At 52.3% G+C, this 22,764-nt stretch overlaps 2 protein-coding genes across 2 annotated transcripts; one reads left to right on the top strand and one right to left on the bottom strand.

Moving 5' to 3' along the window:
* Positions 1-2,742: 2,742 nt before the first annotated feature.
* Positions 2,743-16,372, bottom strand: Znf629 (zinc finger protein 629). Its single transcript, XM_021635909.2, has 6 exons — positions 16,224-16,372; positions 14,483-14,566; positions 14,137-14,215; positions 10,823-11,718; positions 8,384-8,490; positions 2,743-8,251 (listed from the first exon to the last, which is right to left on the bottom strand). The coding sequence occupies exons 5-6, from the start codon at positions 8,454-8,456 to the stop codon at positions 5,739-5,741; spliced, it is 2,586 nt and encodes an 861-aa protein (XP_021491584.1). The 5' UTR covers positions 8,457-8,490; positions 10,823-11,718; positions 14,137-14,215; positions 14,483-14,566; positions 16,224-16,372; the 3' UTR covers positions 2,743-5,738.
* Positions 10,152-10,883, top strand: LOC110548002 (proline-rich protein 2-like). The gene is made up of 2 exons (XM_021635928.1): positions 10,152-10,217; positions 10,317-10,883. Exons 1-2 carry the CDS (start codon positions 10,152-10,154, stop codon positions 10,881-10,883), a joined length of 633 nt encoding a protein of 210 aa, XP_021491603.1.
* Positions 16,373-22,764: the final 6,392 nt, after the last annotated feature.

The following is a 22,764-nucleotide window of genomic DNA, read 5'->3' as shown; positions in this document are numbered from 1 at the left end:
TCGGGGCTCTTCGGCCTTTTCCGCCGTCTTGCCTTCGTGGGGACTCCGGGCCCTTTCCGCCTTCTGACCGCGCCTGGTTTCAGTGGGGTCGCAGTGCCTGAACGAGATTGGGCTGGAGACGGAGATCCGGGCTACAGTGACCTCGGGCTTGGAGCTGGTGGCGATGGGAACGCTCGCGGAAGTACGGGTCGCGACGGGGGATGACATTGGGCCACCAAGAAAGCCACCCCGGCTGCAGTGCCTGGGGTGGGTAAGGTGGGAAGGGTGGGGGAAACGCAGGGTGTTACGTCATAGAGACACGGCCGCCCGCGCTAGTAGAACTAGTGTCTTGGAGAGCTGTGGCCAGCGCGTCAGTCAGCCCCCTTCCAGCATGATCCTCCTACGCACGGCTACACGCGCACACATTTCCTTAGAGGCAAGTCTTCGTGTGGAGGAGGCGGGGGTACTCAAAGCCCCAGTGTAGGGTGGTAACGCCCAACCGTGGCGTAGAGCACACCGTACCCCAGCGTGAACGGGCTTTATATAAAGTTGCCAAGACCCCGGTACCTGGAGCAGTAGTGCCACCTTGGCGGGGCTGTGAAACCACTGGTGCAGGATCTGTCGCAAACCGCTGTTGGCCTTCATCACTCAGCCAGGGTCACAGAAACAGGCGAGGCAGAACTCGCCCTTGGCCAGCTCCCAGCAGGTGATTTCAGTGATGGCTATGATCCTATTTCAGCTGGAGCTGGAGCAACTGCCATGAGACTACTCACAGAACCGACCCCGGCCTCTGGGGCTACATTCACTGCTTGCCTCAAGCTTACTGCCTTCTGACCGCTTCCTTCAGCCTTAACCACTTTCCTTTGCACTTGGCCTTTCTCTGAGCTGTTTATCCAGAGCCAATGCTACAGGTAAGCTGTTGACACCCAAATTCCTGAAGTTCTTTCTCAAGCTCCAGGCCTGAAAAATCACCGTTGTCACTCAGTCTCTCACAACACTAACTTGGGCTTTGGGGCCGCTGTGCTGCACCCCATCAGTCCCTTATGTTCTAAGGCACTGGTTCTCAACCTTCCTAAAGCTGTGACCCTTTAATACCCTTCCTCCTGGTGTGTGACCCCCAACCAGAAAATTATTTTTGTTGCTATCTCATAACTGTAATTTTGCTACTGTTATGTTTTCCCGTGGTCTCCGGAAATCCCCGGGAATAGGCTGTTTGGCCCTCAAAGGGGTCATGACCCGTATGTTTAGAACCGCTGCTCAGTCCCTAGCTGTTTGCCTCCTCTATCCCGAGCCCACTCCTGACTTCTATACAGAGGGTCCCCTGTACTTGAGACCCCTACCTCCAAGTATCACTCAGCCCACTATAGCAGGCGTAACCTCTGGCCTTGAATCAGTTACTGCCCTGGTCCCCCTCTTACTGTAGTCCCTTGCTCAACCGAGGACTCCTCCAGGGCAGAAATTTGATGTTTCTTAGTGTTCCCAGGTCTGTCTGGGGACCCAGGGACACGAAAAGGCAAATCCCCCTCCCTGCCCCACCCACCCTCCCTCCCACCCCAGGAACAGAAAGTGAAAGAACTTGTTCTGGGATCTGGGCTAGAGACACAGTAAGGCTTAAGGGAGGGCTGGAGAAATGCCTGATGTTTAGAGCCCTGGCTGCTCCTCCGAAGGACCTGGGTTCAATTCTCTGCACCCACACGGCGATGAACAACTATCTGCAACTCTAGCTCCCAGAGCTCTGATGCCCAGTTCTGGCACATGATGCCCAGACATGCAAATAAAACACCCACACCCATCAAGCAATTTTCAATTTAAAAAAAAAAGGTCAAGGATACATGTTTCTGCCTTCATCAAGAGTCCTTTATGACAGGGGCAGACATAGTCTCTGGCTAGTGACCAGACTCGGAAGACAGTGCTGAACACAGTGTGGCATTGAGGACTTCCTTGTAGTGGTCCTTGGGCAGATGCAGACACAGGAGAAAAGGCAAGGCTGGGGTGGAGTGGCCTGACGACCTGACCTCAGGCCATTCTAACTCCCCACCACGTCTTACTTGTGAGTTTTGGTTAAGTGGCTGCACTTCTTACAGCTTCCGCCTCTCTCCTGGTGAGAACCTCTGGGCTATGCTGGGGATGGGAGGAACCAGGGCGCCACTCACCTCTCAAAGAGGACAGGTCCCAGGAGAGGCTGAGCTGGGCCAGAGAGGTAGCTGCCAGCTCTGAGGAAGAGGACCGTGGAGTTTTTCCCTGTGGCATTGGGAAGGCTGTAGGTGTTATGGCCAGAAAAGCTGTCATAGAGGTTGCAAAGCTCAGACCAAGATAATCAGTTCTAGAGCCACCAGGCAGTCATGCAGCTTACCAAAAATTTCTCTATCTTACACAAGGATATGGAGTTGTTTTGTTTTGGTTTTTTTTTTTTAACTTTTAAACATTTATTATTTATACAGCCTGAATGTGGGCCTGTGCACTGGAAGCCCTGTAGATGGTTGGGACCCACCATGTGGTTGCTGGGAATTGAACTCAGGATCTTTGGAAGAGCAGCCAATGCTCTTAAACTCTTGAGCCATCTCTCCAGCCCTGGATATGGAGTTTTAAAGTTCACAAACCTTCCAACAAGCAAACACTGGACAGGGAGCAGAGGGCCCCTGGGGAAGGGCACACTTGGGACAATACTGAGCTTTTGGGGTCCTCATGGGTCCTTGTTCTGGGAGAGGACGAGTTCTGAGTTTGCTGTTGGCTGAACAAGTAGATAAACAGAAAAACACCTAGGAAATCTTACTCCCTTTATTCTCTTCAACTATTCAACATGACCACTGGGGACACAACACTGTTACTGACACACAACACTCAAAAATAGGACTTCCGTTCACTCCATGGAGACAAGTCAGGTGGGCAGGTCTTGGCTTCCTTTGTGGGGGCAAAGGCTTCTGGGAGCCACTCACTTCAGACTGGGGAGGATGGGGTCATGATGGTTTCAAGTCCTCTCCCTGGTTCATGATTCATACCCAGGTCCTGTACGAGTTCCTATCTATTCAACGTCAGTTCTAAGTGTCCCTTTAGTGCAGATCAGCTCCGCCCCTCTCCTTGCTTGCACTCCTTTGCCCATGGTTGCTAGGCTCTTCCCTAGAGGCACTGACAGGGCTCCAGGCCCAGAATGGAACTGGCTCCTTTATGCCTTCCAGACTTAATTCTGGTGGACCTTTTCCTGAGCCAGCTAGAGGGACCCTGGGCCCTGCAAGAGTGTCCTATGCTGTAGCTGGACCTGAGAGGGAGATGGCCACGAGAACAGGTCTCACCACAAGGTCTCTGCTCTGCCCTTATCCTACTGGGAAGCCCGGTCCACCATCTATCTACATGGTCCCCTCAGTGCTGGAGTCAAGACCAGAGCCTTCACATGTCTTCAGAACATGCGAGCATCCTATTACCTATGCTACATCTCGGCCCTCCATAGCCTACAGTCAGCCATGACTACGACGACCACCTGCCCCCAGCATCGATGACACTCAGACCTATGTCCGAGGGAGTCTGCTCCTAGTTTCACAAAGGATTTTTCCCTACTTTCTGCTACCATCTTAGAAGGGGACAAGTCAATTATACTTACGAGAGTGACTACTCCATTTTAGAGGGATACTCCCTTATCAACATTTCTGTCGCTAGAAAGCCAGGCTCCTCCCAGTCTCAAAGGTGCTCCCCTACCTGGTGCTTGGGACTCCAGCAAGGCCCTCTCTGTAACTGCATAAGATCTGCCTTTTCTTTCTCCCCAGGAGGCCTGGCATCCTTCTCCTAGTATTCTAGATTTTGGTCCTTTAAATTCTGAGGTCATCCCTTTGGGGACAGGATAGATGAAGGATGATGATGGGGGTCCCTACCTTTTTAGCTTTTAGGTAACGGGATTGGAGGTCTCTTCCCACAGCTTTGTAGGCATCCGGGTCACTCTGCCGGGCACATCACTTGGCGCCTCAGGCCTACCCTGGACAGCGTGTCCCTAATGCTTGCACCAGGCTGAGGACACCCCCTCCACAACCCAGGCCCCGAGGAGAGTCCTCCCTATCCATAAGGGTCTTTGTTACAGATGCTTCCCTCCACAGTTTTCCTTCAACTGTCTCTGCTCCATCCCACAGCTCCAGTCACGTGAGCAGGCTTGGCTGGATTAATGAAATCTTTTGCCTGTAGTGTCTGAGGAGGATTCAGGCCTGGTAGGGGAGAGCGTTTCTTATCCTTCCCTTTCCCTTCAACGGTTTCTGGCTAAGGAGAGAGGGGCCAAAGGGGTCAGGTGGAATCTGTCCTTTCCCCAAGCCAAAATCACATTCAGCCACCCTGTCTCAGAGGCCTCCAGGTGCTGGGGATGGAGAAGGTAAATCAAGTTTCCGTTGCCTCTTCAGGACTGTGGTCCAGTCTGTGCTGTGTCAGGACATCCGCCGGGTGCAGCCTGGCTGGTCCTGCGGGCGGCCTTACATGGAGTTCACACAAAAGGCTGAGGTTTAGGTCATGTGCTGGTAGAGCAAAGCTGTGTATTCTGTTGTCTTGCCATCCCTCGTCACCAGAGAACCCACGAGTGGCTCTCGTGGACTTGCAGAAGTCTAGGGAGGGCAAGCACATACAAGCCTTGGATCTCTGAAGGGATTTATTCTTTGGAAGTTGACTAGCAGCGAGTGGTTCTCTCCACTGGGGACAGAATCCGAGGAAACAGGTTGCCACTGCAGTAAGACTCGTGGCAGTTAGTTTTCAGGTAAAACCTGTGAGACCTGAGAATGTGGCAGAGGCCCCCTGCAACCCCAGAGGCCTCTCAGAGGAGACACTTCCAGCTGGGCTGGGGAAAGGCTGGTCCTGCCTTGTCTGAGGAGAACCCTAACGGCGTGAACTGGGATCTGCCTGCACTTGGAGTTTAACAAGCCCCCCGGAAACAGGAGAAACTGGCTGGCTTCGCAGTTTCTCCACCTTGGTTTGCTTCCCTTCGAACACACGTAACTTTCCCCTAATATTTGAGGTGCTTTCTCACCATTTTCTCAGTATTCTTTCACTTGAGGCTTCTTTTTTTTTTTTTAATACCCCAAACCCCAGCCTTTAAAATGGCTTGTCATTTTTTTTCTTTCCTACTTGGGGGGCTCTTATTGATAAGGGACCCCCAGTCTTCCCCTAGTACATACAATTCACCTAAGATTGGCCTCACACCCCCAAAGCACCCCCGGTGTCACGAGACAGACTTTGTCTCATTGGTGAGTTTGGAAGGAGCTTGGCAGTCCCTCCCCAGTCTTTCTTTTCCTAGTTCTATTGCATTCCTGTATGACTTCCCCTCTGAGCCCTTTCCTCTGTCCACGGCTGCCAGGAGGGTATACTAGGAAGACTTCAGGGGTTTCCTCTGTCATCTGAGGGTCACCTCACAAGTCAGTGCTGAGCTGTACTCCTAACACCACCCCCACCCGAGGATTCTGATAAGGGTTTGATACAGTTTTATGGGGTTGTCTAGAGACATGTTAGAACCTCTTCCTACGCTTAATAGGGCTTTTACCCACTATGGTTTATAGGATTCTCTGCTACAGACATAAAGGGCTTTTCTTCCTACATATTTATAGGGCTTCTAACCCAGTTTTTCTCTACGGCTTATAAGTGATTCTCACCCACAATCTCATAGGCGTTTCATTGCTGATGCAAACACACTATTTCTTCCCAGGGTTCCTGACCCTCTACTTCTCTATGGTCTGATGGGGTTGGTCTCCTTTCCCCAGAGTTTCTCAGGAGAGAGGTCCCTGGTCACCAGACCTACTTCACAGGGAGATGCCGGGGTGACAGCTCCTGTGGAGGAGGAGCGCTGCAACTTCTGTGAAGCCATCGCCACATTCAGGGCACAGATAGGGCTTTTTCTCCGAGAGAGTTTTAGGGCTTTCCTCCTCCCTGTGGCTGCTGCTCTTTGGGGGGCTAGAGGCCTCTACCTCATCTTCCTGGTTCGTGGACAAGGCGGCTGACTCTGAAGGGGGGTCTTCAGGAGTGGGGGACCTTTCGTGAGTGTGGGTTTCCTGGTGTCGTGTAAGAGCTAGTCGATCCGGGAAGGAGGCCCCACAATCAGAGCAGCTGTAGGGTCTGGCCCCCAAGGGGCTCCTGAGATGCTCCAACAGGACGGAGGAGCTCTTCCCCAGCTCCGAGCTCTTCTGGGATTTCCCACCTGCATGGACCTTCTGGTGCTGCAGCAGCTCCGAGCTGAGGCCAAAGCTTTTTTTGCATTCTGGGCATTTGAAGGGCTTCCCGCTTAGGAAGGGGCTGGCTTCCGCCCCTTCGCCAAGGCCAGTCCTACCCTCGGGAAAGAGAAAGGGCTTTTCGTTGGCGTGCGTGAGCTTGTGCTGCAGGAGCACGGCCCTGTCGAGGAAGCTCTCCCCACAGTGGGAGCAAACATAGCGCTTGGAAGAGAGCTGACCCAGCCTTTGGCTGAAGCCCTCCTGAGCCTCCGGGGCTTTCAAGGGCTGTCCTGGGGGGTCAGCTCTGCCCTCCGAAGCACCCGGGTGTGAGTTGCCTCCAAAGGGGAGCCGGGGGGAGCGGAACTGGGGGGGCTTGGGGGCCGGGTGTGCTAGACCGTCTGCGTTTTTGTAGGGGTTTTCCCCGATGTGGATCCTCTGGTGCTGCATGAAGATCCCTTCGTCGTTGAAGCCCTTTCCACAGACCAGACACTTGTGGGGTTTGGCTCCCGGCGGCGGAGTGAGGAGGGCGGGGTCCCCGAGCCCCAGCAGGCTGTCCCCCTGCGGCCTCCGGGCGGGCGTCTTGCCCCTCTCGTGGATCGCGCGGTGCTGCTCCAGCTCCTGGGCCTCCAGGAAGGCCTTGCCGCAGTCGGGGCACACGAACAGGTTCTCGTCCATGTGCGTGCGCACGTGCGTGATGAGGTTGGAGCTCTGGCTGAAGCTCTTGCCGCACTCGGGGCACTTGTAGGGCTTCTCGCCCGTGTGCGTGCGGCGGTGCTGGATGAGGTGCGAGCTGCGGATGAAGCTCTTGCCGCAGTCCGGGCACTTGTAGGGCTTCTCGCCCGTGTGGATGCGCTGGTGGCGGATGAGGGTGGAGCTCATGATGAAGCTCTTGCCGCAGTCGGCGCAGATGTAGGGCCGCTCGCCGCGGTGGATGCGCTGGTGGTTGATGAGGTTGGAGCTGACGCTGAAGCTCTTGCCGCACTCGGGGCACTTGTAGGGCCGCTCGCCCGTGTGCGTGCGCTGGTGGCGCAGCAGCGTGGCGCTCAGCGTGAAGGTCTTGCCGCACACGGGGCACTTGAAGGGGTCCTCGCGCAGGTGCGTGCGCTGGTGCTTGATGAGCGTGGAGCTGTGGCCGAAGCTCTTGCCGCACTCCAGGCACTCGTAGGGCTTCTCGCCGGTGTGCGTGCGCTGGTGCTGCGTCAGTTCGGAGCTCTGGATGAAGCTCTTGCCGCACTCGGTGCAGCGGTACGGCTTCTCCCCGGCGTGGATCTTCTGGTGCTTGAGCAGGTTGTGGTTCTGACCGAAGCGCTTGCCGCACTCGGGGCACTTGTAGGGCTTCTCGCCGGTGTGCGTGGCCTGGTGCTGGATGAGGTCGGAGCTGCGGTAGAAGGCGCGCCGGCACTCGCCGCACTTGTAGGGCTTCTCGCCGGTGTGCGAGCGCTGGTGCTTGATGAGGTTGGTGCTCTGCGTGAAGGCCTTCTCGCACTCGGTGCACTTGTAGGGCTTCTCGCCCGTGTGCGTGCGCTGGTGCTGCACCAGGTTGGAGCTCCAGCTGAAGCACTTGCCGCAGTCCGGGCACTTGTAGGGCTTCTCGCCCGTGTGCGTGCGCTGGTGCTGCACCAGGTGCGAGCTCTGCGTGAAGCTCTTGCCGCACTCGGAGCACGTGTTGGGCCGCTCGCCCGTGTGGATGCGCTGGTGCCGCAGCAGCTTGGACCACTGGCTGAAGCTCTTGCCGCACTCGTTGCAGATGTACGGCTTCTCGGCCCCGGCCGGGCGGCCCTGCACCAGCTCCCGCAGGCTGGGCTCGCTAGCGGTGACGACCGGCGTGCTGTTCCAGGGGGTGAGGGTTCCCCACTGCCAGTTGGTCTCACAGGCCTTGGTCCACTCGGATGGGGAAGGGACTACCTCAGGGGTCTGGTGGTCTAAGGGGCTGGAAGAACCCAGTGGGGCTGGGGAATGCTGAGGGGCTGAGGCATCCTGGGAGGGGCTCCCCAGGGTCAACTCTGGCGGATCCTTGGATTCTGGGCTCTGAGCTGGATCGCCCAAGATGACCTCCTCCCCAGAACTGTCCTGCTGAGGGCTCTCCTCTTCATTCCCACTTTCGGCACCTACAGACAGAAAGGGAGCTCTCCAGTCTCCATCTCCTTTCAGAACATGGGGTCTCGTCTCCCTCCACCCCGGTGACTGCCCAGCGCTTGGGCCCCTCCCTGAGCCAGGGCCACAGTCCCCTGCGCCCTCACCTCTGTGAGCATTGTTCTGGCTCTCTTCCGGATCCTGCAGATCTGGGCCCCACAGCACTGTCTCAGGCTCCATCCCAGAGCTCCGGGCTGTGAGGGTTCCAGGGACTCTGGGTGGGAAGACATGGGCACATAATGCAAGCGGGTTTTGTGCTTGGCTTTTCTTTGCGCTCCCACTTATGCGACTCTGGGTGACCTGACACTCATTTTTCTGGCAGGATCTCTCACCGAGCCCCTTGGCCCCAAAGGCCTGCTTCCAGACACTGCAGTTCATAAAGATCGCAGTGAAGCAACTCCGTGAATGTAGAGTCAATTAAAAACTCATCAGTCATAACCCTTTGTACCTACACTGAGGGCTGGAGCACTATCCAACATTCACAGGGGAGGCAGGCTTTCACCCCACACATCCGATGCCCAGAAGCCTGGAAACGGGTTATTTTGCAAATCAGAGGAAGCTCATTAAGACTCCAATTTTCTTCCTTTGTGAGGCTGCTAATTGAGACCAATAAACTTTTCCCCTACGAGCCCCAGAGAGAACTGAGACTGACACTTTTTAAATGGTTAAAAAAAAAAAAAAGTTTCCCCGAAGGGACAGAGACTCAAAAGGACTGGGGCCCTCTGCCACTTTGCCATTGTCCATGCACAAAAAAGGTTCATCCTATGGGCGGGAAAGGGAGGTCTGAAGTCAGGGACTCCTGCAGAAGACTACAGGAAGGGAAAGATAGGAAAGGAGATGCCTGCCTTGGTGGCATACTTGGGAGCTAGAAACAGCTAGAAACAGGAGGATCAGAAGTTCAAGGCCAGTCCCAGCTACAGGAGATCAGCCCTCACACAAAATGGAGAGAGGGGAAGGAGGTGAGCAAGGCTGGAGAACACCTTTGGGGACACAGGAACTACCAGGTGTCCTTTCTCCCACTGCCTTGGAAGACTCAGGAACCATTTGTCCATTTTACAGACCAGTAAATCAACACCGGGGGGAGCCGTCTCCAAGGCTCCAAGCTGGGAAGAGAGCTAAGACCACGGATTCATTGTTCTGTGTTTGGCCTGCCCCGAGGCACAGAGTGACCTTGATAGTCACGTGAGACTCATACTTGTGGTCTACTGGCAGGAGAGTGAGGAGGCAAGCTCAGACAGCCTGAGACTGTGTGGTGGGCTGGAGAAATTCTGGGAGCAGTTTCCTGGGTTGTAAAAGGAGGAGTTGGGCCCAGTGACAAGGTCTGAGCAGCTCTGAGCTCTAGATAACGCTGCTCCCAAAGCCAGCCAGACCCACCAGGGGACCCATCCTTCTGCCTGGTTCTTTTTTGTCGGTGCTTTATCACATGCCTAGGACGAGTGCCCAGTAAAAACTTTGCCGGATGACTGGATGAGCGAGACACTCCTTGCTCTCAGAAAACCTATTTGCTTTAATGTCTTTAAAGATCACTTTGCAAAGGGATGTCAGAAAAAGGAACGCAAGTTCGGAGCGGGTCCCCAGGGAAAGGAATCACATCTGTCAGGCTCAAAATCGCCGGGTGATTCCCAGGAAAGGGAACAGGGCCACACGGAGATAACTGCAGGAGGGCGCTCCCGTTTAAAGGAATCCCTGGAACGGCCTAAACTTGGGGTGACAGTGTGCATAGGGACGAAGAGGGCAAAGTTCACCGGGAGGCAGCTGGGATGTGAAGCAGGTAAAGCACCAGACAGCTGACCACTGCTAAGGCAGCAGAGTGAGAGTAAAGAAAGAAGAAATTTCATCTCCACAGCCTCCCCCCGACCTGTGTCTTTAGGGGAGATGGCAGCCACTGGACGCGCCTCCCCGCCGGGGAGAATGGTACCCTGCTGGGCTGACCAAGGACAGGTAGGAGCTTAGGAGCTTGGACTGACTGAGAAACTTAAAACTCAGGGGGTCTACCGTAGAAGGGAAAGGGTTAACGCCAAGGCCACATGCAAGAAGTAGCAAAGACAGGGAGGCGACAACTACTGGGAAGCGGCCCAGGCCCGAGAGCGCCAGCCTCCGGCCCCCCGGACGACCGGGGCGGGAAGGACGGCCCGAGGCGGCTGCCTTCCCGCGGAGGTGCGCGCGGCCCAGGGTGACCCTGACAAGGAGGCAGCGGGACCGCCCTCGACGCCGCCCCCCGGCCCCCGGCGGACCGGGGCGCAAGCGCCCGTGGCCCCGAGCGCCGAGCCCGTCCCAGCCGAGCCGCCGCGGCCGCCCCGGCTGCCCGGCCCCGGGAGAGCTGCGGCCGCCCCGCCGCCCCCGGCCGGACCCGCTCTCCCGGCGCGCGCGCCTCCCCTCCCCCCCGGAGGCCCTCGCACGGTTCCCACAATCCCCCGGCCGCCGCCCCCGCCGCCCCGGGCCCGGCCTGCGCCCCGCGCCCCTCGCCGCCTCCTTGGCCCTATTGTTCCCCGGCGGCTGTCCCGGGCCTCCGGGCCACCCCGGGAACCCGAGCGGCCCCAACTCACGGCTCTAGGGTCTGGGAATAGCCGGAAGGCTGAGTCCAGCCCCAGGGGACTTAACCCCTAAGTGCCCTGCCTCGGGGGACGGGCTGGATGTCGAGAACTCTGGGGTCCTTCTCAAGGGGTGATTCCAGGCTGAGGACCCGGGGACCAGTTCAGGGTGACTGGGACGGAGCAGGAAGTGACCCCAGCTTCCCGGGCCCCTCTAGCCTGGAGTCAGAACATCAGCTCTATGGGATTTAACCCTTTGCATCCCACGGCCTGGGAAAAGAATGGGAGGGGGGTTACGGAAGCAAGGAAGTGGCTGAGGACGCCCCTTCCCCTGTGTCTAGAGGGATCGTGCAAGATAAGCTTTTGTGGGGAGCTCAAGAGGCCGGCGAAGGTCTCCGGATTTCTGGCCGTACTCTCTCTCCAAAGGCTCCACCAGCCGCCCAGTTAAGCTGATCTTAGAGTCGGCTGGAGCGGGTCCCCCGAGACCGGCCTTTGTTTGGACTCACCCTGGGATGGGGTTGGTATGCCTGAGCCGGTGACTAGGAGGTGAGAGCAAAGGTTGGGTGGGCAGACTCAGCGGGAGGCCGAAAGGCTAAGAGGCTGACAGCCTGCCGTAAGTGTCCCTCCCCCCCTCTCCCCCACCTCGGTCAGGTCTCCTTGGAGGAGGAAACTGAGGCCCTGGGTGGTGGCAGAAAAGCCAGCGTAGGGTCCCTGGGTGAGGTGGACGGAAATTATTCCCAGCGTCTTGAAGGTAAGGTATCTAATTCAAAGCAGGGCAGTCCTTCCAAAAGCCTAGGAAGCCAGAGGTAGTGGTGATCACATTCCTGGGAGGCAGCGGCAGGAGGGTCCACAAGTTCCAAGTCCGAGTGGCTCGCATAGTTCCAGACCAGCTAAAGCGACCCAGGGAGACCCTGTTTCCAAACAAACAAGGCATACAGTGACCTCACGGGGCTCCCAGATTTGTCCAGCTTGTGTCTAATTTTCTCCCCACCACAATCCCTAGAGAGGACTCTGAAGCATCAACCCCTTTTCACACACAAGGCAATCAAGACGTGACACGTGAAGTAAAAATGTGTGAGGCCACACTTTTCAAGTGAACCCAGGTGTGAGGAGACCAGAGCTGAACACAAACGGAACTTTCCACCCTCAACAAAGTTGAGTGGTAGCTAGGATCGGTGGCATGTAACTGGAATCTTCAGCCTTTAGCAGGCTGAGTCAGGAGAGTCCAGAGCTCGGGGTCAGCCTGGGCTGCACGGTGGGACCTGTCCCAAGCCATGAATAAATAAAGAACGAGTTCCAGGCCCTGTGCCCTGTGTGGGAGTGCATGGCTGGGATGCAGCAGTCTGGAGGCTGAGGTGGGCATCACCATGAGGGAAGGCCAGCCTGGGCTACACAGTGGGGCTCCTGTGTTAAAACATCAGCCAACGAACATTGACTTGTGACAGTAAATAACAGGAGCCAGTCTTAAGAAACTGCGACAGTCGGCCAGCGGTGGCACATGCTTCTGGAGGCAGAGGCAGGGGGATCTCTGTGAGTTCGAGGCCAGCCTGGTCTACAAAAAGAGTTCAGGACAGCCAGGGCTACACAGAGAAACCCTGTCTTGAAAAAAGAAGAAAAGAAACTGCCTCTATTGTCCTTGAACTTTGTCCTGTCGCAAAGTTTTTCTTTTTTTTTTTTTCTTTCTGATTGCTTGCTGGAGAGAACGAACGGAGGCAGGATGTCTGTTGCAAAAGTTAGGCACTGCTCACCCAAAAGCAGGACGTGCCTCAACTCTACACTGAGCCCCCAAAGCGCTATAACTGTAACTTTGTGTGTGTGGGGTTCTTTCATAAATACTGTACTAGCAATAAATCTGGGCCATAGGCAAGAGAATTCCAAGTCTCTGCTGTGGTCCCGGTCAGTAATTTTTAATAAAGCCTCTTACTATTAAAAAAACAAACAGCCAAAAAAAAAAAAAAGCAACCCATTAATAGTAACTGTCGACTCTGAAAGACCCCAGATGCATAATAGACTCTGTGTGTATATATTCAAGTGCATGTCTGTGTACACACACGTGTATGCCACATACAAAGGAATCGTTAGAGAACGTGGGAAGGACCATCTGACCAAGGACAGAACAACCCAAGTGTCAGAGACACAGTTCTATTGGCATCTGGGGTGCAGAGCGCGGCTTCAGGCTTCCCAGCCCCAGCTCCCTTAACCCACTTTTCCTCTCTAGGTCGTCTAGGGGCCTAGTACACCCTTACCTCCTCCCACACAGTCAGGCCTTGGCTCACCCCAGCCTCCTCTGGTCCTCACATCCTCTGACGGGGAGCTTTGCTACCTCTTTTTACCTGTGCCCTACGTACAAGCTATTGTCCTCTCTGCTTGGGCAGGGCTTGGTCTTCCGCGTTGGCTGCCGCGTCTCCAGGGCCCACAACAATTGTAGCCATGTACTCAATTTGTAGAACAGACTACACAAGCTGGGCCCAGACCTGGAGCAGGGAGAAACCTGAGAGCTGCTGCCTGGAGCTGCGGAGAAGAGGTTAATTAGGCCAGCAGAGGTTCTGTTTGTTTGGTTGGTTTTGTTTTAGCTGGGTTAATTGCTACATTTAACAATCAGTACAGAAAAGCCAGGGGTAGAGTCTGCACCTGTAGTCCCGGCAAAATCGAGAAACTGAGGCGGGAGGCTCACTTGAGCCTGGAAGTTTGAGACCAGTTTGGACAGCACCATCAGACAATCTCAAAAGATTCCCATCTGGTGGGACTCGGTGGCGCATACCTGTGATCTCAGCACCCGGGGAGGCAGAGGCAGGTGGATCTCGGTGAGTTCGAGGCCAGCCTAGTCTACAAAGAGAGTCCAGGACAGCCAAGGCTACACAGAGAAACCCTGTCTCAACACTCCCTCCCTCCCTCCCCCCCCCAAAAAAAAAGATTACACCTGAATTTCTTGCTTCTATGGAAAAATCCAAAGATTATAAGAGAATGAAAATGAGAATATGCCCACTCCAAGGTATGGTTGAGGAGAAGGTTTTTAGAAATGATGGGAAATACAGCCAGAGGCTTCTGGAAGAGTCCAGAGCAGGGAGAGAGAGTAGTAGACTAAATACGGGCAGTAGACTGAATAGGGTCATGAGAGGCGAGAGGCAGGGAGAGTGGGTGAGGAAAAGAAGAGAGGGAAACAAGAGATCAGAAAGGGCAAAGAACATGTGGCCGGAAGCTGGGGGAAGAGAAGGGAAGCCTCTGGGCTGGAGAGGTTTAGGGTAGGGCATGGGGTGAGAAGAGCAGAGAGGGGCCACAGGGGGGAGCCTGGTTTGGGACCCAACAATGACAATATAGTCAGTACTCACTTGTCCCCAACTGTCCTCTGGCAGGAGCTTCCTCACTCACAAGGTGTCCCAGCCCAGTGGTTCCTGTGTCCTCGGGAAGCTGAGAGATGGTTTCACTTGATTTAACTGTGCTTCCTTCCATCTTTTCTCCTGCGTCCCCCAGGTTCAGAGGAAGAAACACCAGAGACTGGTGTCTTCTGACACAGTTGTGTTTTGTTTATTTACTTAGGCGTTTGAAATAGGATCTCACCATGTGGCTCTGGCTGGCCTTGAGCTATGTAGCCCAGACTCGCCTCAAAATCTTCCCCCTGCCTCTTCCTACAAAGCGCTGGAATGAAAGGCGGGGCCGAGGGGCCTGGGTACTTACTGTGTGTTGGCACTCTTTCTAGTGCTTGCACTGTGGCCTCTTGGACCTCCCCAACAGCATACAATAGCAGCCTTCTCATCACCCCTGTAAGAAAGCCACGGGTGCACATTGCAGAGTGAGACGGAAACCGAGGTGCCACCTTGGCTGTTAACCATTTCCTTGGATGGGCTTCAGTGTGTCTAGACTAACACGGAGCCCTACGGGCCCCTCCACTCTCGCCTGGTCTTGATCCAGAAGTCAGAGCAAGGCTCTGGAGAAAGCAGGAGAACCCCATCAGGCCAAACTTTCCCCCAAGGGTAGCAGGGAATGGGTGGTCCCATTCCTAGGGTGGCAGAGGGCACACTGGCCACACACAAAACTGTGGGCGGGTGGCATGGTGTTCACGGCAGGGGAACTTTGGGATGAATGTAGGTGATCCTTGCCCGGGCCTTTTATGAATAAACCTGTCAAAGGCCGGCTTAGACATTACAGGGAAACTGAGGCAGAGCCTAGAGTGGGTGACTCATAACCCAGCAGACTTTTCTCTAAGGGTGAAAAGCTTGGTTCTCTAGGACAGAAGTGCTTGTTAAGAGAAAAAGGAAAGAAAGGGGGAAAAAGAATCATAAACACACACACACTTGGCAGATGAAGCAAGCTTCAACAACTTTACATATATATACTTACATACATACACATACGTATTCGCATTAGGTGGATGGAGCAGACTCCAAAGAGTGTGCTCCAACGATTTTACACACACACACACACACACACACACACACACACACACACACACACACATATTGGATGGACGGAGCAAACTTGAACGAGGAAGTTCCAACAGTTCTATTGTTTCTCCCATAGCTATATATCCTGGCAAAACCTTTCAAGCAGTACAAAAATCACAACGTGGTTTCATTATATTTTTCTTTAAGTGAACGATTACAGTGTGAATTCATAGAAAAAAAAAAGCCCTCACATGATCAAATGTTTTACCTATTATGGACAATAAACAAATGTGAAAAATAAATTATTCCCAAGAACCCACACATATTTGTAACTAAGCAGCTTGTTATAAATTAACAAAGTGTAAGCAAGCAAGGCAATTTTTTCAGCCAGTTTTTCTTTACTGGCAAGCTGCGATTTGCAGTTACAAAGAAAGAATCAAATTATCTTAAAAAGTAATTCTTTTTTTCAGTTTTTTTTTTTGAGACAGGATTTCTCTGTGTAGCGTTGGCTGTCCTAGACTCACTTTCTAGAGTAGGCTGGCCTGGAACTCACAGAGATCCTCCTGCCTCTGCCTCCCCTGTGTGCTACTACCGCCCAGCTTCCTAAGATTTTCTACATCAAAGCCACTGACAGAAACATCTTGACCTGACTTTCTAAAACTTTATCAAATCAAGAATTCTGTAAAATCATTAGTCATCTAAACAATATGTTAGGAAAGCTCATCTTCATATTGACTGGCAGGAAAGTTGCCCAAATGAGTGAACTGTTTCCCAAGAGGCAATCGCACCAGACTATAGGCACTAAGGGTCTCCCCGGTATGAGAAATATAGCAATGACAACACGAGAAAGCAAAGCAAGAAGCAATCTGGAGACGAAGCTCCCTGTGCTGTGCCTCTCTGAGGTACATTGGTGGCCCGTCTCCAGGAAGCTCGCTTGCCCACTGCTGCTCCTGCCTGCATGGCATCCACCATAAGCTACTGGCCGCCATTCAGAAATGATTTACCATCCTTCCTCAAGGCTCCTCAATACTCACGTCCAAGTGCAAGGTTGCTGTGAGAAGTTGAGGGGGAGTGTTGGATTGCCATACACAGTTGGAAATGCCTTTGAATCTCTGCATCTCTTGAACGCCTGCTTGTTCTGACAGGAACTTTGATTTGTACCTGGAAATTCGTGCATCTGAGAATCAGGGGCCCTGACTCTTGCCAAACCCAGCCTTCTGGGTTCTGTGCACAGGGCTCTCCTCTTCTACTCTTTCTCACACAGCTACAAACTCTGATTCCCTGGCACAGAAGGACTGTCCTGTTCCTGGGTGATGAGGTGAGTCACATCTTCTCCAGAATCCTCCTCTTTGCTTCTACATTTCGGCCTCTCTCGAGCGCTGGGTAAATCCCAGTTAGCTGAAGTCCGGTGTTCATTCACATGGAGTGAGCACGCCACACTCATGAGGCACTTTTGTGAAGCCCGTTGTTTCTTTGTTGTCTTCCTGCAGCTCATGGCAACAGGTCTCATTGGTGAGGACAGGGACTTCAGACAGAGGAGTCCATGCACAGGGCAACTGTAGCACCTTGGCACCTTCAGGTCTTGGGCTTTTTGGAAGTTAACTCCAAACCTAGGGTTTCCTGCCTGTCGGAGGACCCTTCTGCTAAGGCTTGCAGTCCACCATGACCAGAAAGCTTGTGGATAAAGGGAGGACTCCCTTTGTCAACGGGGCTCCCTCTTCTGCCTCACCTCATCTGGAGAGTGTCTCTAGGCACAAAGGCCTCTAACCACATCTGGAAAACAAGCTTTGACACAGTTCCCTGCAAACCTCTTCCCTTGCTGCCCATAGGATAATTAGGTAGTGCGGTCCCCTTCTTAGGCGAGGCTGTGCTGCCAGATGCAAATGAATTATTTCCGCCACTTCCAGCCCGACAGCGTGTACACCTACCCTGGGAACCCTCCACCCCTCCATGACAGCTACCTAGCCTTAGTTCATCTGAAATAAAGTCGAGCAGTGTCGCTGCAGCTGGTCCCGGGAGGCCATTCTGTCACACTCCAACCCTTCCCCCTTTTCCCCTGCTCTCTTTGTCCTGGGGAACCAGTGGCCATTGATTCCCAGGCCCCGGGAGGATCACACCTGCCTGTTTTGTTTGTTTTGAGACAAGATCTCAGGTGTCTCAGGCTGGTCTGAAATTCACTGTAGAGCCAAAAATGACCCGGAGCCCTGATCCTCTTGCGACCAACTCTCCGTGCTCCGGGGCTCGGATTACATGGGTGTTCACCGTTGCACCCAGCTCCCACCTTCATAGTACAGTTGAATCTGGCTTCTTCCACAAAGCCTTCCTTGACCACAGTGTCTTCTTCGGCCTCATCATTGCCCTGCCTGACAGCAGAGCTCCAACATCTGGTTACCCATCTTCACTGTTAATTAAAATTTTCATTTGACCAATTTTTCTTAAACACAGGAGATGTTTCTGAAACAGGACATGGTGATGCATGCCTCTAATCCTGACGCTCAGGAGGCCATCCTGGGCCAAACACATTAAGACCCGTTGGAGAAAAAAAAAAAAAAAAAAAAAAAGGGGACATAAAGGGGGGAGGGGACAGAAATCTGAGAGAATAGCTGGGTGTGGTGGCTCGTCTGTGAGTTCAAGGCCAGCCAGCTCTATAAAGTCCAGGACAGCCAAGGCTACACAGAGAAACCCTGTCTGGGGGTGAGGGGGGACAAAAAAAAAAAAAAACCAACAATCTGAGAAGAAAACTCAATGTTAGTATGATAAATTTAAAAAATGACTGGCTATAAACTATAATCAGACAAACGTTGATGAGGAGGTCAAGCATAGGAATAGTTAGCACCCTGGGACTCCACTTGGTTTGGACTTACACCCTCCTCTTTTCTCACAATAATATACTTGGCGGCCTAGATCCTTCACCGACGTGAACAGACCCCATTCTGGCAACACCCCTAGCAACCCCAGAACTCCCTGACTCCCCAGCTGAACCAGTTCCGCACACACACCCCTCTCTGAACAATAGTGCAAGCTCCTCTAACCCTAGCAGCAATCAAATTTAGGCAGTTTCTGTTCTAGCGTATTCTCAACATATCCAGGGATGAGGAACACGAGAGCCAGTTTGGCCTGAACTGTTTTGGGGAGCACGAGCAGTAAGGCAAAACAATATCCCTGAGTAAACTTTCACAGAGAATCCTCAACGTATCCTCTTGCTCCTACGCACAACTGGTCAGTCATATCGTTAAAATCAGATGCATTATGGAATGGGACTTTGCACGGCAGAAAAATTATTGATAGCCCAATCTATCAATTAAAACAGAGAACCACCCCATCCATGCCCTAGGAACCAAACTCCTCCTCCTCTTGAACCATCTAAGAGGAGACCCTGAACAGAGTAAGCAGCCTTGGGAGCCCTCGTTTATGCTGTCTGCCGTCAGCCTCGCCAGATCCCTCTCTCATCTGTTCTGTTTCTTTGCTCCCAATAAAGTTATCCTGCCACTGTGCCCATCTATGGGTCCTTATTTTTAGTTTTATGGCTAAGAGATCAAGAACCTGGAAATGCCGGATCCTGACCACCAACTGGTGTTTGCCTAGCATGCAGGTGACATTGGGTCTGAGCCTCAGCTTTTTTGTAAAATTCAGATCAAGACCCTTGAGGGTGCTTGTAACAAAAAGAAGAGTTTAAAAGACTGAGAAGAAGTTGGGCAGGTAGTTTGGTTGGCACGGTCCTGGCCTAGCATGGACACAGCCCTCAGTTCATTTGCCAGCTCTGTACAGATAGACTAGATCCAGAGACACACACCTGTAATCTCAGCACGAGAGAGGCGGGCAGGAAGGTCGGAAGTTCAAGGTCATTCTCAGTTGCAAAGTGGGTTCAAGGTCAGTCTTGGCTATTTGAGACCTTGTGTCTGGCACACAACAACGGGCAAGCAGAAAACTGAAAAGAAAGAGTTTTCGTGAGAATTTGGAGAAACGGGACTGCTCTCTCATTGCTGTCATTGGGGTGGTACGGATGGATAACACCTGTGCTCCTTAGACAGTTACACACAGAATTACCGTGGACTCCACTGGAGCCCAGCTCCAGCAGGTCAGGTACTGAAGACTTTTTCTCTGAGGGAGCAAAACTGGGCTGGCGAAAAAGGGGTAAACACACACACATACACACACACACACACACACACACACACACACACACAGGTTTTCCTTACGTCAGTGTCTGACTTCATTATTTCCCCACAGCTTACATTCCTCAGCAAAATCTTTCAAGCAGTAAAAAAAAAAAATTACAATTGCAATTGCTCTCTGTCTTTCTTCGAACAATTCCAACGGGCACAAGTGAAAAAAGAACAGCTTGTTCCCCAATACCCTGACAGGATTAAGTGTTTCGTGAATTCCAGGTGAAAAATGAATTTTTCCCAAGGACCCACATGCACTCATGTCTAATCAGCTTGCTTAGAAGGCATTCTTTCGGCCAGTTCTTTTACGGGCAGGCTGCATCTCTCAGTTACAAGGAAAAACCAATCTTTATTATTTATCTCAAAAAGTAATCTTACACAAAATATTAAAAGAATCACAAATTTAAACTTTTATATACAAACAAACAAACAAACAGTCATTTCTACTTTAAGTCCTCACAGTGCATCATCAATTTTTTTGTTAAATCATATCAGGGGGCTGGAGAGATTGCTCAGAGGTTACGAGCGCTGTCTGTTCTTCCAGAGGTTCTGAGTTCAATTCCCAGCAACCACATGGTGGCTCACAACCATCTATCCTGGAATCTGATGCCCTCTTCTGACATGTAAATGATCTGCAGATAGAGCACACTTATATGTAGAATAAATAAAGAAATAATAATAATAAAAAACAGAAACATATTCACATAACATTAAAAAAAATCATATCAGGAAGCCAAGGACAAAAATGGGTACAAAAGAAATTAACAACACCTTTGATCACCAACTCATCTTTAGCAAGAAAGGCGAGTCAGCCAGTAATAACCAGGCTGCCTTTGTTCTTGTTCTCTGACCTCAGCGAGTCCCTCGCTCACCTAGCAAAAGGGTGCCTTTCTAAACTTGAAATGGTTCCCCAACATTTTCTACATCAAAGCCATCAAAAACATCTTAACCTAATTTTACCAACAATCTGTGTCTCCATATTCTCTCCAAGGGTGGTGCTTGAACCATTCATCTGCTCTAGCAGCAATGCTTGGAAAAGCTCAATCACTATTATTGTTAAGTCCCAGTGGCATGCCAGTGAGGGGCTGGAAATCCTTAAAGTTTTCACATAACTCTTACCGGTGTGGTGACTGCCAGGGCAACAGCAGAGCTATGCTCAATAAGATCACAAGGTCGGGGCTGGAGAGATTGCTCAGTGGTTAAGAGCACTGTCTGCTCTTCCAAAGGACCCGGGTTCAATTCCCAGCACCCACATGGCAGCTCACAATTGTCCGTAACACAAATTCCAAGGGATCTGCCACCTTCACACTAACGCACATTTAAAAAAAAAAAAAAAAAAAAAGATCACGAGGGCCCTACCTCTCTGAAGCACACCCATCATGGCTGACTCCATGGAAACCCCATGAAGTCCAAGACCACTTGCTGTTCCTCTTGTGTGGCCCCAACAGGACTCAGCGTTTCCATTCCTCGATTTCTGCCCAAGAGACCCCCATATTGGGGTCTTTGGAAGTACTGTAAAGAAATTACCCCCAGATTCCTTGCTTCTGACTGAAAAGAGTGAAGCCTTTCTGCATGTGATGTGCATGCAAACCACAGTGACCGTGTCAGAGCTGGAGTTAAAATGTGGTTGCAGGGACATCTGTCTTGTCACATGGGTACTGGGATCCAAGTTCTAGTGTTCAAGATTATAGAGCAACTTTTCTGAACCGCTGAGCCATCTTTAGCCCTGGATTATTTATTTATTTATTCAGCAGTCTGCCTGCTTGTACCAGATCTCACTATAGATGGTTGTGAGCCACCGTGTGGCTGCTGGGAATTGAACTCAGGACCTTTGGAAGAACAGCCAGTGTTCTTAACCTCTAAGCAATCTCTCCAGCCCTAGCCCCTGGATTTTTATTTTAGTTTCTTAGTTGATTGATTGGTTTTGTTGGCAGGGTTTCTCTGTGTAGCCTTGGCTGTCCTGGAACTCAATTTGTAGACCAGGCTGACCTCGAACTCAGAGATCTGCCTGTCTCTGCTTCCCAAGTGCTGAGACCAAGGGCTTGAGCAATTACCACCCATTTTAGACTCTGAGATTTTAACAAAATTATATTACACACACACACACACACACACACACACACACACGAAAGCTTATACAGGTCAGAGAATGACTTGAGGGAGCTGGTTTTCTGCTTCTTCCTTGTGGGTTCCAAGGATCACACTTAGGTCATCCAGCACAACAGAAGATCTGCTGGGCCGCCTCACTGACGCTTTTTAATTTATTTCTGATTTCATTTCTGTTGCTTGAGTGCCTCTCCCTGCGTGGTCTTGTCATCAAGTCTAGGCTGGCCTGGGACTTGTAACTGTCCTGCCTTAAGCTCTCCAACGCTGGGATTACGGTATTGAACACCACACTCATTTTTCCACCAGATTGCAAAAGCAAAACACTTTTTTAGATGTTTTATGTGTGTGATTGTTTTGTTTATATGTACACGTGGGCTCCATGTGCACACCCGGTGCCTCAAAAGTCAGAGTTAGAGAGGGTTGTGCGGCACCAGGTGGGTGCTGGGCATCAGACCCCACTCTTTCGGAAGGCCGTGCTGAGCTCTGCGCCATCTGTCCAGTTGCTCTCGTGCAGTGGAGTCTGACTATGGGAATAAGGTGAGCTCAGCTTCCTCTTCTCTGGCCAGACCGTTATGCGTGTCTGACCAGCTCAGGGAGGAGATGGATGCTTCAGCGTGAAACATTCGGACTTGCAGCAACACTTGGCGGAGGCCCGAGAGATCACAGAGGCCGCACACATAAGGGACTTAGCACACGGGGAAACTGCCAGCTACCAACCCGTGTCACGAAGCTGGAGACTCTTCCTAACCGTCCCTTTGAGGCAGTAAAAATGATGAACGAACGGATGCCATGACTTCGTGATGATCTGCAGCCGAGCGCACAGGTGTCCTCTGCCGTGCTCTGGAATCTTTCAAGCACGCCAGGTGCTCTTGTAGCGCGTGGGGCTAATTAGCTGAAGCCTAACAGTAATCCTCGGGGCCGTGTGATTATTTCACAGGGAAGAAGAGAAGAGGCTCGGGGCGGCGCCGTGGAGCGGTTGGGAGGGCGTTTGCATTTGCCTAGGATGCGTCCCCTCCGCAGCAAGGCTTACAAGGCAGGGGGTGCAGACATATGGGTCTTTAGAAGTCCAGTTCCGGGCTGGCCCTGGGTACATGAGGCCCTGTCTCTAAAAAGAGGTAGAATAATAATAATAATAATAATAATAATAATAATAATAATAATAATAAACAGAACCTCAGGGCTTCGCTAATGTGCGCGAGGAAATGAGCAGAGAGGTCCTATGCCCCGGCCAGCGGAGCTTAAGTTATTCGGGGGATAGAAGAGAATCCGATCGTGTGAAAAGATGGGCGAGAGAGAAAACGAG

Source organism: Meriones unguiculatus, chromosome 14, assembly GCF_030254825.1.
Source record: "Meriones unguiculatus strain TT.TT164.6M chromosome 14, Bangor_MerUng_6.1, whole genome shotgun sequence".
Lineage (NCBI taxonomy): Eukaryota > Metazoa > Chordata > Mammalia > Rodentia > Muridae > Meriones > Meriones unguiculatus.
Note: the sequence above shows the minus strand (reverse complement) of the source record. Positions and strands in the feature narration are given on the sequence as shown.

Bases quoted from the DNA above. Each gene is read 5' to 3' on its own strand.
- Znf629 (XM_021635909.2), bottom strand. From the start codon at position 8,456: ATGGAGCCTGAGACAGTGCTGTGGGGCCCAGATCTGCAGGATCCGGAA. The intron at 8,252-8,383 runs GTGAGGGCGCAG...TTCTGTCTGTAG, and splicing joins CCAGAACAATGCTCACAGAG to GTGCCGAAAGTGGGAATGAA.
- LOC110548002 (XM_021635928.1), top strand. From the start codon at position 10,152: ATGGCAGCCACTGGACGCGCCTCCCCGCCGGGGAGAATGGTACCCTGC. The intron at 10,218-10,316 runs GTAGGAGCTTAG...TGCAAGAAGTAG, and splicing joins GCTGGGCTGACCAAGGACAG to CAAAGACAGGGAGGCGACAA.